Here is a 14,046-nt window from a genome sequence, read left to right on the forward strand (position 1 = left end):
ACAATGTGTCCACTGTTTCTGCCCAGTAGCGGCTGCTATGGCTTTACTACTTGGCAATAAGAATGCAAACAGAGAACAAGCTATGGGAAGTACGTTTTTTTTTATATTAAACTGTGCGCAGGAAACTACCTGATTTCTAGTTGTTTTACAAACATACAAAACCAAAATAATAAAAAATCACTGCTATTTTCCAGATGGAGAAAAAGAGAATGAGTTTCTAAATCTCTCTTTTGATGTCATCTGTTTCACAACTTCTTGGGTCAAGTGGAGCTCACTGAGCCTCTCCCAATCAGAAGTGTTGACAAATAAGACATTAAGTAGCTTTGTACATTATCTTTTACCACTAATTGGATGACTTCCTAAAATACTGTTTAAGAATTACAGTTAACTTCATTGAAATAGTCTACAGGCAGACAAAAGTTCAAGTGGATTCTAAATGCATTGCAAGAAAAGAATTTTCAAAACAAACTGCAGTTTACTGCTGTGTCAATAAAAACAGATGCTTGCCAAAATCCACGTTCATGACCAAAATACACTTGCCTGCTCGCCTCTCTTGGACTGCACAATTGCAATATTACCATCACTGTCAACATCATAAATCACTATTCTGCCGGTGTAGTTGGATCTTGGAGCACCAGCAACAAAATAGGCGGAGCTCTGAGTTGAGAGAACAGCAACAGAATAACCTAGGGAAAGAAGCCAACATTCAACATGTGTGGGAGACCGTTAACTACAAGTTGTCAGTTGGTTAGCCATAAAGGTGCAGAGGATGAGTCAATCTGGTATATTAAATCAAAGAGACTGATGCTTCCAGACAAGAAGTGAAGCTGTCACATATGCATAAAATTTGCAATAGTCTTCTGGAGAGAACAATGACACACAGATCAAGTTGATACAGGTTTGCAGAATAGCTTGGACAATAGTTCAGCCTACATAGACCACAAAAATGTCATGCTTGTGAATGAGGTAGGAAAAAGAGTGCAAAGAACGAAGAAAAAAGGGGAAACATGAGATGAACATTTGGGCCAGCCTTCAAAGTAGGAACACGTAGATTCTGCAAAGCTCTCAGTGCATTTTCCCACAACTCCCCAGACCACAGCCCAGTGCTTTGGTTGAATAGAACAGGCTATATTAGTACTTGTCAGCTGAAGGGCTTAGTCTGATTGAACTACTTTGAACATTTTAATCCTTGTTCCCATTATTCTAACATTATTTACTTTCAGGAAACTTCTAATACCTGCAAATATTTTAAACATGTATTAGCACTATAAATCTAGCATTAATACATATTTTACATTTCTGTGGTTTAATTACAGCAAACTTATTTTAACAGAAGAAAACAAAGTCATCCTTTATAAGGACTATAGTTAAACTGAATAACAAAATCCCAGTAACTGGGCAGAATGTGCAGGTCTTTAGTAAGCTAGAGACAATGTGAGAAGCACCGTCTGAAAGGATTATGTTTTCATCATTACATACACCAGTCTAATTCAGGTGTGTGTTCAGACACTGTTTTTCTACAGAGAGAACACCACTGGAGACTTGAAGTTCAACAAGCAATAACAGGCCAAGATTTTATTCTGAAAGATAAGGCCAAATGCTCCTAAGTAAGACAGCATATAGCCATTTCAAGTGAGAGGGTTCAGTGCAGAACAGGGGCTAATCTAGCAAGCTGTGATATGCTAGCTCCCCTAATGGAAGGTGTCCCTGCTCACGGCAGAGGGGTTGGAACTAGATGATCTCTTAAGATCCCTTCCAACCCAAATCATTCTATGATTCTATGATTTAGAATGGGCTTCCCCAAGCTCATGAGAGAGACCTGGTATGGAGAGCTCTTGGTGGGGGATACAAGGAGGTGGAAGGAAAATGAAGAGACAGAAAAGACAACAGCATTGTTTGCTCCAAAAAGACTAAGGACAGTATTCTAAAAGTTCCTTGTGGAGTCGTGATGAAAGGAAATGACCTCATCTTCAAAAAAATATTCCAGAAGAGGGAGGAACAGAAATTCTGGAGAGATCAGACAGGCAGAAGAACAACTGCTCATTAGGTTACATTTAGATTTATTCATTATGCTGGATACAAGTAATGCTAAGCCATAGGGAAAACACCATGTTATTTGCAAGAATAGCATCTCATTAAATAACACGAAGGATAAGTTAGTCATATGTGCTTAATGTAGCAGCATTATTCAGGGATGAATAATGAGCAGGCACATTGTAGGTTTGCAGAAAACATTTCAATGGTCTGAGAAGACAAACTGACTGGCTTTATTGGGTCACAAAAATACGTCAGAAAATATATGGACCTTATAAATGAGACCTCTGTTAATCTGCAGCAATACTCCTGAAGCTATAAACTGAACTGGATAAAGCCAAGAAAAACATAAGAACAGATGAAACAACAGCAAGTCAATTCAGTTCAGTCAATTCTGAAATCAGTTCTTAACAGGAATCTGGCTAGAGCAGAACTTTGTAGGTTATTCAGAATCTTAATGAAGGTTTGACATGTGTCCAGATTTGTATTTCAGCTCCTTACCTAGGTAAGAACTATGGTTTCTGTCCTGTAGGATCTTCTCAAACACATGGCTTGGAAAGGTGGTGACTGCCTCTGAAGACTCCTGTACTACTGTTCCACTCCAGTCATAGGCCCCAACAGCACCCAGCATCAGAATATCCTTTAAAAAATAAAAATCAATGTTTTAGAACTGCCTACTTTAGAAGACGTTTTAGCAAAGCTGAAGTCATTATGCGTAATTTCCTACATCACCATGTTTTAAGGCAGCGATTTACCATCTAATTCAAGCAGGTTACTGGAGCTGCTTATTGTTACAACTTACATGCATGACTTTACTGCCCTGTTAAGAGTGATTATTACCCCTCTACTGCAAGAAGGTAAGTGGCTGCTTTAGCTCCCATGGCACTGCAATTCAAGATCAAGTGGGTTTATTTAAATAGTGATAATTTCATAAACATGTCCATCTTGATGCTGATCTTGCTTTTATTCACTGGTGATCCTCAGGAGACAGAGGATCACAAAAACAAAACTGTAAGAAAAAGCAAACCCCCTCTTTTTGCCAACATAAGTGCCAATGACAGGACACAAAAGCTGATGGAAAAAGACAGAAACTTTAATTCCTTAAGTAAGCAGATGTCCTTGAGAGAATGGTTAAAGATAAAATCCAAATTACTATGGCTTCTTATTCAGAATGCTTCATACAGAAAGACTTGTACGTGGAAAAGAAACATAGTTTAGATTATTCACATTAAAATTCTTCACTGAACTGAGAGGTCGCTATAGCAAACTGCAATGAAAATAGGATATATAATTTTTTTGAAGAAACTCCCAAATCTGTCTTAATATTTGCCATTTCCTAGCATCAAATGCTTGGTAAATTAAAACTTCAATCTGTGCAAATACAGAGATACAAGAAAGAAACAACCTCCCTGTATTTTCAGTTGAAAGCTGCTTGAACCACACTAGAATTTTACAAAGAGGTCCTATTTGGTCAAGATAAAATTTACTAGCATGAAAAATATATCTGCTTTACTATTCTAAGTAAAAAATTCTTTTAAAAACTATTATTAACTTTATAAATATTAGGCAAATTCTTTTCAGATTTGATTTATCTATATCTTGGTGACGGCCTAGAAATATACCAGCTTTAAAATATGGTTTCAATTTCTGTGAGTTACTCAACTGCAAAATATTAACTTGGGGCAATTGAATTTTTGATGCTACATGAACTCAGAAATCACTGAAATAATTGGATTAACACCTCTCAAAATCATTACATAAAAGAAACTTACTCAAGTTGACATGTTAACTTTTTTATTTTATCTTAGAGATATACAAGCTACTAGAAGTAGTTTTTGTGGTATTCAAGTAAGAGAAAAAAAACGATAATTTGACATTCCTCTGCTTGTAAAAAAATGTGTCAGTGTGGTTTTTGTGTTTTATTTTGTTGCACTTCTAAACATTCATGTCTAGATAATTACATTTTATCATTAAATAAGTAAAATCACATACCTGCTTTTGTGAGTAATACGCACTGAAGCCCACCTGTGACATTTCCATTTGGAATGTATCACCTTGATCTGTACCTGGTAAAACAGATATTTATGTATCGTTAATCCTATAGAACCAGACAAGAGAACCAATCTTGCTGGCTCTGAGTATAGCTACATAGTGCTGTACATTATTTTTTTCCAAATACACCAATTCTGATAAAATATTTCCAATGCTTACAAACAACAGAAACGTGAGAGCTGATAAACTGTAGAATATTTGGAGGATTTAATAGCAAATTGATAAGATAGAACCACAATACTATGAGTCCCTTCCAAAAAAGGCAGAAGACCATGATAAAGATGCCTTGAATCTGCTTGCACAGTCTTGTCACTGTAGATAACCTCTCTGTTTCCTAGGAAGCACTAATAATACACTGAAATTAGCAGCTTTAATATCGGGTATATTCATGACTTTCAAACAGAGTATGAATTATTACTGTCATATAGAACTTATAAAAACCTGTTGTAATTGTCTTGAAAAATACTTTGACATCCAGGAATATTTCCTAAACCAGACAAATGAGTCTCAAGTAAAGGGAATTCAATGGGAGTACTCAGCAAAACTCAGGAGGAAGAGCTCAACCAATCCCTTTGACTTGATTTGCATCATGAGCACAGTAAAGGACAGAGGTGAAAGAAGGGAAGATTTTATCCTGAGCACAGGAAGGTCACAGCCAGGAAAAGCTCCTTAGGGAGGACTGAGAGCAGGTCACAAGTCTTTCAAGGAAGGTCTAAATTTTACATTAAAAAAGTTGAGTTTAGGAGTGACAAAGTGCCTCTGAGTCAATTCTACAGCACCTTCCTCCAAACAGTACACCTAGTCTTCTGATTTGTGTTTTAAATTTACACTTGCTTTAATTCACACAGGTCAGTCTGACAGGCATAAAGTTACTTTTATTCCTCCAGTGGTAATAGCTCTGAATACATTTGGACCCATATGGACAAGCCCCCAGTGGATCCCTGAAGCCCATGACTTGACTGAAGTTTTCAGCAACTGAGAAGTATTTTCCACAAACTGCAGAAACTAACTTGAAGCTCAAGCTTATTAGGGGTGGGATACCTGAGCAAACCAGAGTCCTCCTGGGGAGCAGGGATCAGCCTGCAGTTCCAGCTGTCCCTTGCTTTCACAGTACTACACTAAGGTGGAGCTAAATAAAACCTTTAGCTCATCAGTTGGGAAAATCTGATCTAATTTTTCAAAGACATTGAGAAGTATTTACCTTCTATACTAAAAATGCGCTCTCCAAGTGTTCCTGCTTCTTCCAGTAGTGCAGCCTCAGAAGACACATTAAAGAAATATTTGTCTGTTGGATAACTAGCAATTCCTTTGATTTCTTTAATTAAGTTTTTAGTATCAAGCTCATGCCGGATTAAGTATCCCAAAACCTTGGGTAAAAAAAGAAACACAGAAAGAAGAGTGAAATCATGGTGCTAACTCCATTCAATTCAATTCAATTCGATTACCTCCATTCATATTACTGAATTGATTATCAGACTGTATTCCTACATAAGGGACCATTCAAACAGTAAAAACACATAAATCAAGGTAAAGGAGAAAACCAATGAAGTTGTTCAAGTAATTTTATTTTTTTTTTAATTTTTATTTTACTTTCATCAGTTGATGACAACCAATATTTTACTAGTTCATGGAGATTGATGCTACCTTAGTTTCAGTCTCACCACTGCAATAATGCATGCATTATATACGGCATCTATACAGCACGTGTACTTTCATACATATACAACAAAATGATCTTTCAAAAACTGCAATAATATATATAATTATAGTATTACTTACAGCAATGCCAAATCTGGTTATGTTGTCTTCATTGCATTTACCTATCACTGTTTTCAAGTTGGAGCCATCATGTGATTCACCATCAGTCACAACAACCATTACTTTTGTGGCTGTTGGACGTCCTCCTGATTCAGGTGAGAAGGCATGCTGTCTGTTATAAAATATTGGATTTATCACATATCAATTTATAATGAACAGAATTCAGTATATATACTGTAATGAATATGCCCATCACTGACTTTTTAATTTGTAAATTAACAATCTGCAATAAGAATTTTCAGTTATGCTCCTGACAGCTTCTTCTCAAAGCACAGCCTTAAGAGCAGTTAGAAATGTAATCAAGGAAGTAGACAAAAATCCAACTAGGATTGGGCATTATTTCTGATAGAAATGTACATGCCAGGGAAAACAATATTTTTTTCTGTAAAAGTGCTTCTAAGTAAAAAAGGGTGTTTTTTTTTTTGTCAGAGCTATTAATGTTTTATAACACCAGAGTAGTCAGGAATTGGGTCCACCAAGTTTAAATATAAGAAGAGTATTAATAAAAGGTTCCTCAATACTACTGCAAGTATCAACTCCACTGAAGACTGAGTATGTTCCTAAACAAATTTTTCAAGGCCATTTGATTCACTATGTATTTTGGCCTAGAGTTCTGTCCTGCAAAATAGCATCTTCCTACTGAGAAACAGACCTGGTTTGTGTATGTACTCTGTCACAGCACATTTTGCATGCTGCTGGTGCTGCAATGACAAACTGACAACAGGACACCAATGTTACTGGTCCCACTGAATCCCTGGATAAACTTTTTATTTCTTTCAATGGTTTTGTATCTTTCCTAAGATCTTGTCCACAGTGTTCAATGAACTGTCATATTTAGACACCTGTGACAGCTCAAACAATTCTTTTGAGTACCAGAACTACTTTACCGTAGGGTTTAACCCAATAGTTTTGAGCAAATTTAATTTAAGTATCCTTCTACTGTTCTGCATGGGGCACTGTAAGTGTACTTGAATGATTCTGCTTGGTGCTGAGAACCTCCTCAGAGGCTCCAAGCATATGCACTCCCAATGGGAATGAAATTCAGGATGTGCTCATTGTCTTGTAAGATAAGTTACAACAGTTGCACAGTAATCATCAGTGTTTTACCTTGCATAGTCAATGGCTTTGAAAGTATTAGTGAGATCTCCTCCCTTCTGATACGTTCTCGCCATTGCTTTAACAACCTGATCCTTTGTTTCATATGTACTCAAGTTGAACACTACACGGGGATTATTAGCATACTGAATTAAACCCACCTATGCAATAAAGAAATTATGTTAGATCATCACGCATTACATTTACATATAATCATGATACTTATTTATCATGTTGGAGTAAAAGATCTGCAGAGCACATGGGATGGGGTTATAATTTTCTTCCAACACATATAAAACCAATTAATATTAACAGGTTTGGAAAGCAAAGAAAGCTATAATGCTCTTGCACCTTATGTCATTTATTGTGGACTACATTATGTTAATGCAAACAATCTGAAATAGTAGGCATTAAATGTTTGCTTGGTTACTTCTGGAAGAGCTGATGGGTAGCGACAGTAGGAAGAGCTCTGGGAAAAATGGGAAAATAGCAAAAATTCTACCAGCTGACAGCACCTCAATCTGATCTCTTCTAAGAAAATCCTAAGGGTTAGTTACTTGACAGCACTGCAAACCCTGTTTATTTTTAATAGAGGTGAAGCTAAAGACATAAGCTAAGTACAATTAATGTGAAAGAAAAAAAAGAGACGATGCTAAAGGTGAGGTTCAGAAAGGACTGAGCAAGAAGCCTAGCTTTTAAGCACCTCACTTCCAAACTAGCCCAAGGAAGAAGGCAGCCTTTGGGAGAGAGATTTCCAGTGCCCCAGTCTTTGTTCCCAGAACTGTTTATGGAAAATGGACAACTGCAAAGACAGAAAATGTTTAAAAAAAAAAAAATGCAAGCAGTAAAATTTTCCTTACCATCATCAAAAATAGAGTAACCAAGCAGGAAAAACTATTTTAAAGATGCAGCAGTTGAAAGTAAGACCCATATGAAAAACCTGTAAAAAATCTATTCTACTTTTACCACATGCCCACGGGCCGTATTTTAATTACTTTTACACATAAGGCATGAAAGAGATCTGACTCCCCTAGCTATAACCTAGACTTTTATTTAAGTTGGTTTATGTTTGAATCAAATTACTAATCCCTTTTGAAACAGGTTAGCTGTGAAACAAAAACAATACTGAAAGGTACAGGACAACAGCATAACCTGTGGCTTTGAGGGAGTACTGTATTACACTTGGTTTCCTTTACATTTGCTAGCAAAACCCATTGTCTTTTTGTTTTCTGGTTTCTCTCTGAGAGGTCTGTGACTTACCTGGGTTTTGTTAAGGCCTATGTCTAAGCCTTGTACAAACTTTTTCAAAAATGCCCGCACTGCATCCCAGGGATAAATGCTGTTTGACTCATCACAAACCACCACAATGTCTATAAGGGAGGAACACTCTAAAAAGTAAAACACAGACGTTAAATACACTTTCAGGCTCAATACAATTCTTTGGCTAAACTCAGAGGTGCACATTTAGGTCTCACACAGGCAACACTTCAGATCAGGAAGCTTTTGCCAGAAAGGGGACTCAACAGAAGCATATGCAGATTTTGAGCCTGCACTTGTGCTGTGCCTCTTAATTCAGAGGAGTGATATTTATATATATATAAATATGCCATATTTATACTGGCATTGGGTCATGATTTGTAAGTCTTTACGTATGAATCACAGGACTTTGCTACTTGCACATATATTAAAAAAAAAACCCACCAAAAAAATCATAAATTAGTAGTCCATGACAGAACATATCTTGATTTTGTTTGATATGCTTTCTTAATAGACTCTGTTTTGCACATGTTGTCTTACTTTGAATAGCAGGAATAAAGCTTCGTAGGAGCTGGAAACTTGGACTGATTTCAGAACAGACTCCTGTTGCATAGTATTGGCTTCCACACTGCTGTGCCCACAAAGGACCACAAGTCTTAAAAGTAACAACAAAAAGAAACTATGAACATGACAAATATTTGTTTTACTTTATCCATACACAAAAGCACAATAAGCAGAACTACAGGCATATAGAATCAGAGGAGCCCTCTTGGGTAATCAAGCAAAATCCCTTGCAATCACAGTGTAACCCCTCTCACAGGCTTTCTCACTGAATGGATTTTCTATTCATGATCATCTTAGTGCCTCCTTCCGCAAATTGACCCCTCCAGACTATGCACAGCTATAACAACTAGGGAGTGTGACTTGGTCTGCAAGCAGTCTGCGCTGCCTTAAGCCACCTGCTCTACAAACCGTAAATCTTGGGTTGGTATTTGAACATTTGCAGAGAAGTTCCTCTACTAACCAGGAGGTGGCACCAGAGCCACGAGCATGCAGGACGCTGAGACGATGCAAGAGCTTTTTCTTGCGGTAAATCCGATTACCTCCAACGTCGCGAGCAGACTGAAGGGTTTAGTGATCAGTGAGCACACACACATTTATTAGTTTGAGAAGCCTTGTTCCCAAGGGAAATTCACTTTGTGAAAATAGTTATAACCTAAACGTTTCAATCGTCTCAAGGGAGGGTGCAGCCTCACGTTATGCACTGTCCTGTTTAGCCCTCAGCTACATATTTCACTGCCTTTCAGGGAAAATGATCTTGCTTCTTTGCTGAAAATAATCTCTGTAAAAAGAAACGGTTTCAGCTCAATCAACCAGCTGGTTGCACGACAGCCACACCTCTGATATTAGAAGGATAGGTGCAAAAGTACCTAGATAAAAAGATGAACACTGAGACAGTATTTTTTAATGAGGATATATCAGGGGGACCAGGATGGATTTTCTTTTTGAATAAAAAAGATGTTAGGAACAGAAAATGCACCATCTCTATTTAGGAAGAGAAGAGAGAGTGAATGGCACTATTACCCTTTTCTCAAGAATATTGAAAAAAGACAGTTAAAGGCAGAAGTAAATTGAAAATCACATATTGGTTTACCAGTGGTGGGCCACATCAAACTACCTTAACATATTTGACAAGATGGCAGATTTTCTATGCAAGAGAAAGGAAATACATCTACATAATCTGATCTTGAGATAAGTGCTCTTTTTAGCTGTTACATGGGGCATGATTAGTTTTACTGGAAAAGATAGGTATTTGGAGAGGTGAGAGGTACAAAATGTCTATATTGGTAACACTGGTAACATAAAACATCTTTATTGGTAACTGTGAAGCTGGAAGAGTGCTACTAGTCTTTAAATCAAAGCTGTTTTTTAATTTAAAGTTATTTTTAGATTAATCTCATTTGCCTATTTTCTAGTTTCCTTCTGTATTAATTAATGGTAACTCAAAAATGTGAAGAAAAAATAGAAATGTTCTAAAATGTTCTAATAAGCTTTGCTGTTCTTAAAAATGACATGTTCAAATGTTCTAGTGTTGTAACAGAAACTTAAGATGCAACATTAATGCAGGGGAAAACTGGGTGATCACATATGAAGAACAGAGGAAGTTGAAAACTGGAATAGTAGAAAAGGGCATAGACTTGTCCTTAAGGACTAATGTTAAGAAATGTGGACATAAGCTAGTTGCTCATTGAGTGGAAAAGTGAACAGCAGACTGATCAGGTACTGGTTGATTGCAGGGTGACGTAAGCTTGCAGCCAGCATGCAAACCAAATATGGCCTAAAGATATATGAAAAGAAGCACCTGCAGCTGAGACAGGGAAATAAAAAATACACTATATATTGCCCTAGAAACACTCATGTGGAATACAGAAAAAATATGTGTTTATTTAGCAAATCAAAGCACAAACAAGAGCAATCGTGGGGTGTTAAGTACAGAAAGGAGATTTCACATGTAGGAGGTAGGAGCTGTTCCTTTCAAATAAACACAAAGTACTTCCCCAAAACCAAACTGACAGAAACGCAGATCAGAAATCTGGAAAGAAGTTGTTAACCATCAGTGAAATTCTTAAGCACCTTTCCAACAGGACTAAGCATGCCTCAGAAAAATGTAATAAGCATCTGGAAATTGCTGCCCTGTACTTAGGATACCTGTGGGAAGCAATCACATGGCATCAAATTAGCTGAACCAGCAGGACTCATGAGCTATTGCACAGACATGCCAGGCTGGGTCATGCTCCAGCCAAGCAGTGCAGGGATGCAGCACAGACGTGTGCAAGCTGAGATGGAGGCTGAGAAGCAGCCACAGGAGGAAGGAGCACAGTAAGCTGGGGGGAAGAAGCCCTGAGCTAAACCAAAGAGTCCATCACAGAGTCCAGCTGCCAGAGACTGTGTCTCAGAGAGAAGTTGTAGCTGACAGCAGCCTGCAGTGACAATCAGATGGTCTCCTCTTAGTTGTGGCAAGAATTACACAGCAAGTCCTGCAGCTTTTGATATTTGTTGAGGCTGAGACACAAATAAGCACCTGTCTAGTAACCAGTTTTCCTTATGTCAGAAAGAGCTCCTGTTGCCAAAGACGTGGCTAACTGTTCATGTCTTACCATTCAATGCAATTTTTTGTTACTTTATGAAATTTAAGGAGAGTCAATCAATAATGTATGGATCAGGAAATTCTTTTTAACTAAGAGAAGTTCAAGTATTATTAGAAAATACAAGTTTTCCTGCATGAGATGTGATTTAAAATCACTGCAATTACTGATACTGGTTAAAAGTGGGTATGCATGGGATGGTTGCATTAACAGCAACCAAAGGTTTTATCCAAGAGACAGAATTAGACTTTTTTAATCAGTGTCTTCTCAAAACAACCATCAAGAAGAAAACTTGCTGTATTTGAAGTTCTGATTAACTTTACTACCTCCAAGAATGCAGCTGGAAAGGTTGGAATTAGACTTAAGCACTTCAGTGAACTGAGCTAGGTGGTAATGAATATAATAAACATTTGAATATTTTTTGCAACTATTAGGAAGATGCAACACAAAAATGTGAAGCTTAAAGTGAATCTCAAAGCTCTTCTGCCTGCAGTTTGTTGTTTCACTTAATTACTGCACATGCCTACAATGATGCATCAAACTGGAATACACTTACACTGCAACAATTTTCATGCTTATGGTTAGGATTATAGAAAAGCCTATTAAGAAGGCATCAACCTCCTTTCTGTTATGCAATCTGTTTTATAGGCCCCAAGGAGAGTGGTTTGCAAAACATACACATATTTTGTGTATATCCCCCAGCGTACCAACCAAATAAAACATATTGCAGACCCGTGGAACTAGAAATGCTAATATCTCAGGGTAACAGCCTCTGTGCAAGTGCATATGGAGGGAGGCAGACTCCATGCTGTCTTTTGAAAGTGTAACCATAACTATACAAGGTTGTCTTAGAGATGTCCATGGTGGAAATATTCTTGTCTGTGTTGTCTGACTCATTACAGAGTCTTTAATTATGTGCCCTTCCACAGGATATTTATATAAATGATGGGAAGATTCCATAATTTTCCTGACTTTTGAACAGGTAATGGCAATAAGATGGAATATTTTAAGATATGCAAAATATGTACTAATCTATGCTGCATAATAAAATACATTCAGCTTGGACTTATAAAAAAATATGTGGAGAATGCTAGTCTCTTCATTGTCCTCAGGAATTTCTGTGTGTATTGAATATGTCCTTGATACATACCAAAAATCCTCCTGTTTTTGAGTTCTGTATCAGAGTTAACCCAAGGTTCATGACTTCCTTTATCTCAGTCACATTTGGAATATTTATTAGGGCTGAAAGAAAAAAAGATTAAGTAATGACAGAATAGTAAATAAGACATAGAAGCAATTTAGTAAGTTAGAATTAATTTTCAAAATCTTGATTTCCCAGGATCTAAGATTCCTTTTCCAAATGGCTGCCTATGATTCTGAGATGAAAGGAACAAAAGCTAATCCTCATAAAAAATTTACTAACCGTTAACTATAGATATGAATTCAGTATGTCCATTTAGAGGACCGGCACTTGAAGCAGCTAAGAGCAACAGGGGGGAAGAAATGGTATTTTTGTGTATGTTTGACTAGCTGAGTTGCTGCAGCTGAGCAGCTACTGTTACATGCCTCAGGACACCAGACTTCTCTGATCCAGTAACAGGCTTCAGACAAAAACGTGGACGGAGTGGTGGAGGACAGAAATGACCCGCACCACAAATAAACATAAAACAGGCATCTCAGCACACGCTGTTGCCCTATATTTTCACTGTATCCAAAAGTGAGTCCCATTTTATACTCAGTTTGCAAACACACAGAGGCAGAAAAGTCTTCCTGTGCACTCACACACTCGTCCCTCATGCACTCCACATTGGCAAGTCCCCCTGGGCATCCCAGCATGGACCTCGCATCTGCATGATGGACTTCAGGCGCCCCTCAGTTGGCTGGTCCACCTGAGCAGTTTGCTAGTGCACATACACACAGATGCCAGGTTTGAGGAAGATGCAGACAGTTGCAGCCCCAGCGCCCCCACTAGTCCCTTGGGCTGTGACCCATGGCTCTGCTCCAGCTGCCAGCATGGGGCCCTCCATGACACAGACCCCTGGTCCTCCTGCCATCTGCTGGTTTTGGGACACACGCTGTTCCCAGCCCATACTCGAGGTTAAAGACCTCAGTTGCTGCAGTATCTGGTGCTGAGACCAGAGGTCAGGACACGCATAGCCCAGCTTCACTCCAGCAGCCGGCACCAATTTTGGCTCACATACACACAGGTCTCACCTGCAGCTGGCAGTGAGTCCTTGAAGCATTCACACACACATACAAACAGAGAGATAGTTAAGAAAAGTTTTAACAAGATAGATAGGCCTGGTATAAAACCAAGGAAAAACTGAACAACTGTAGCAAGGCATTATTTGTTACAACTTACCTTGTAAATTCAGTTTTTTACATGTGGTTTTGGATGTACCAACAGGACATGCATAGACATCCCCAGTTCTGTTAGAGGGATAGCCACTCCAGGGTGAACCAACCAACAACCTAAAGTAACAGGAACTTCGTTAGGTCTTTAATAATACTGGAAAAGCCCAGCAGCACTACTGCATAGCACACTTTAGGCTAACAGATAAAAAGGCTTTCACCAGATGTAGCACCTAAAGCACTCAAGAGTCTTCTCCAGAGCTGCTCAGAAGCTTTACTTGATGTAAATACA

At 38.1% G+C, this 14,046-nt stretch overlaps 2 protein-coding genes across 8 annotated transcripts in view; one reads left to right on the plus strand and one right to left on the minus strand.

Annotated features, from left to right (window-relative positions):
* Positions 1–2,711, plus strand: part of LOC136005591 (molybdopterin synthase catalytic subunit) — a 40,356-nt gene extending 37,645 nt beyond the window's left edge. For all 6 annotated transcript variants that reach the window (XR_010608805.1, XR_010608807.1, XR_010608804.1 and 3 more), the window contains one exon: positions 2,567–2,711. The gene's annotated coding sequence lies outside the window, so the exon portion shown is untranslated. The remainder of the gene's footprint in view (positions 1–2,566) is intronic.
* Positions 1–14,046, minus strand: part of ITGA2 (integrin subunit alpha 2) — a 68,408-nt gene that overhangs the window by 25,800 nt on the left and 28,562 nt on the right. For both annotated transcript variants that reach the window (XM_065663197.1, XM_065663195.1), the window contains 10 exons: positions 13,765–13,874; positions 12,553–12,644; positions 8,797–8,911; positions 8,260–8,387; positions 7,012–7,160; positions 5,866–6,016; positions 5,288–5,453; positions 4,027–4,100; positions 2,536–2,674; positions 541–686 (listed from right to left, as the gene is read on the minus strand). In XM_065663197.1, the coding sequence (XP_065519269.1) occupies positions 541–686; positions 2,536–2,674; positions 4,027–4,100; positions 5,288–5,453; positions 5,866–6,016; positions 7,012–7,160; positions 8,260–8,387; positions 8,797–8,911; positions 12,553–12,644; positions 13,765–13,874 (1,270 nt within the window). The remainder of the gene's footprint in view (positions 1–540; positions 687–2,535; positions 2,675–4,026; positions 4,101–5,287; positions 5,454–5,865; positions 6,017–7,011; positions 7,161–8,259; positions 8,388–8,796; positions 8,912–12,552; positions 12,645–13,764; positions 13,875–14,046) is intronic.

Source organism: Lathamus discolor, chromosome Z (assembly GCF_037157495.1).
Source record: "Lathamus discolor isolate bLatDis1 chromosome Z, bLatDis1.hap1, whole genome shotgun sequence".
Lineage (NCBI taxonomy): Eukaryota > Metazoa > Chordata > Aves > Psittaciformes > Psittacidae > Lathamus > Lathamus discolor.